Source organism: Octopus bimaculoides, chromosome 14 (assembly GCF_001194135.2).
Source record: "Octopus bimaculoides isolate UCB-OBI-ISO-001 chromosome 14, ASM119413v2, whole genome shotgun sequence".
Classification (NCBI taxonomy): domain Eukaryota; kingdom Metazoa; phylum Mollusca; class Cephalopoda; order Octopoda; family Octopodidae; genus Octopus; species Octopus bimaculoides.
Window position 1 is genome coordinate 4,381,266 of NC_068994.1, and position 851 is coordinate 4,382,116.

Below are 851 nucleotides of genomic sequence, written 5' to 3' on the forward strand. Positions count from 1 at the left end.
AGGGCCTGAAATTGTTCAAGTGCGACGTGTGTGGCAAAGCTTTCTCTCGACGTTCTTATTTGACTGTCCACGAGCGGATACACACGGGCAAACGGCCGTACCAATGCCACGTGTGTGGCTGTGCTTTCTACCGCGGCGACCACCTTGTCCGGCATCGGAGGAAGCAGCACGGGGAAGAACCCGTAACGACCGTGTATGTGACGACAGCCAGCGATGGCAGCCAGACAGTGTACACTCACGCCAACCCAGGTGACCTTCAACCCCAACAACTCAACATTCAGGTACAGATGGATGGCCAGGAACTGAAGTGTAACAACATTATTATTAACAGCATCGGCGAAAGTATTGAGAGTGATCAGAAGAACGCCACGTACACTGACTGCACCATGTGCAACACTTCTTGTGGTGGGACGCAGTGTTGCATCGAAGCGACACAACAGCAAGAACAACAACAGGTGCAGCAAGTACAACAGATACAACAGTCACCACAGCAGCAACAACAACAACAACAACAACAACCACAGCAACCACAACCCCAACCGCAGCAGCACATTATTACGGATTGCAGTGGAATAACAAAAATGGTGATTGGGGAGCAGATTGAAACACCGATACAGTTTCAGAACTGTGCCACCATTGAAGAGCCGAAACCTTTTGCAGCAGTACAACGTGCAGTGTTGTGCAGCAGTGGTACAACTGTTGCTGACGGCACCACTACTGCAGTGACAACCAACAGTAAGGCATCCGGCCGGACTGGTGCACCTGTATCGCTCAAATGTGAATTCTGCAACAGAACCTTTTCCCGACGCGACAACCTCGAGCGCCACAAGAGCTCCCACTCGGACATCAAA

At 51.2% G+C, this 851-nt stretch overlaps 1 protein-coding gene across 1 annotated transcript in view; it reads left to right on the plus strand.

Moving 5' to 3' along the window:
• LOC106870060 (zinc finger protein 594) overlaps positions 1 to 851 on the plus strand; it is a 99,236-nt gene that overhangs the window by 97,758 nt on the left and 627 nt on the right. Inside the window, exon 4 of the mRNA XM_014916028.1 lies at positions 3 to 851. Coding sequence (XP_014771514.1) covers positions 3 to 851 — 849 coding nt within the window. The remainder of the gene's footprint in view (positions 1 to 2) is intronic.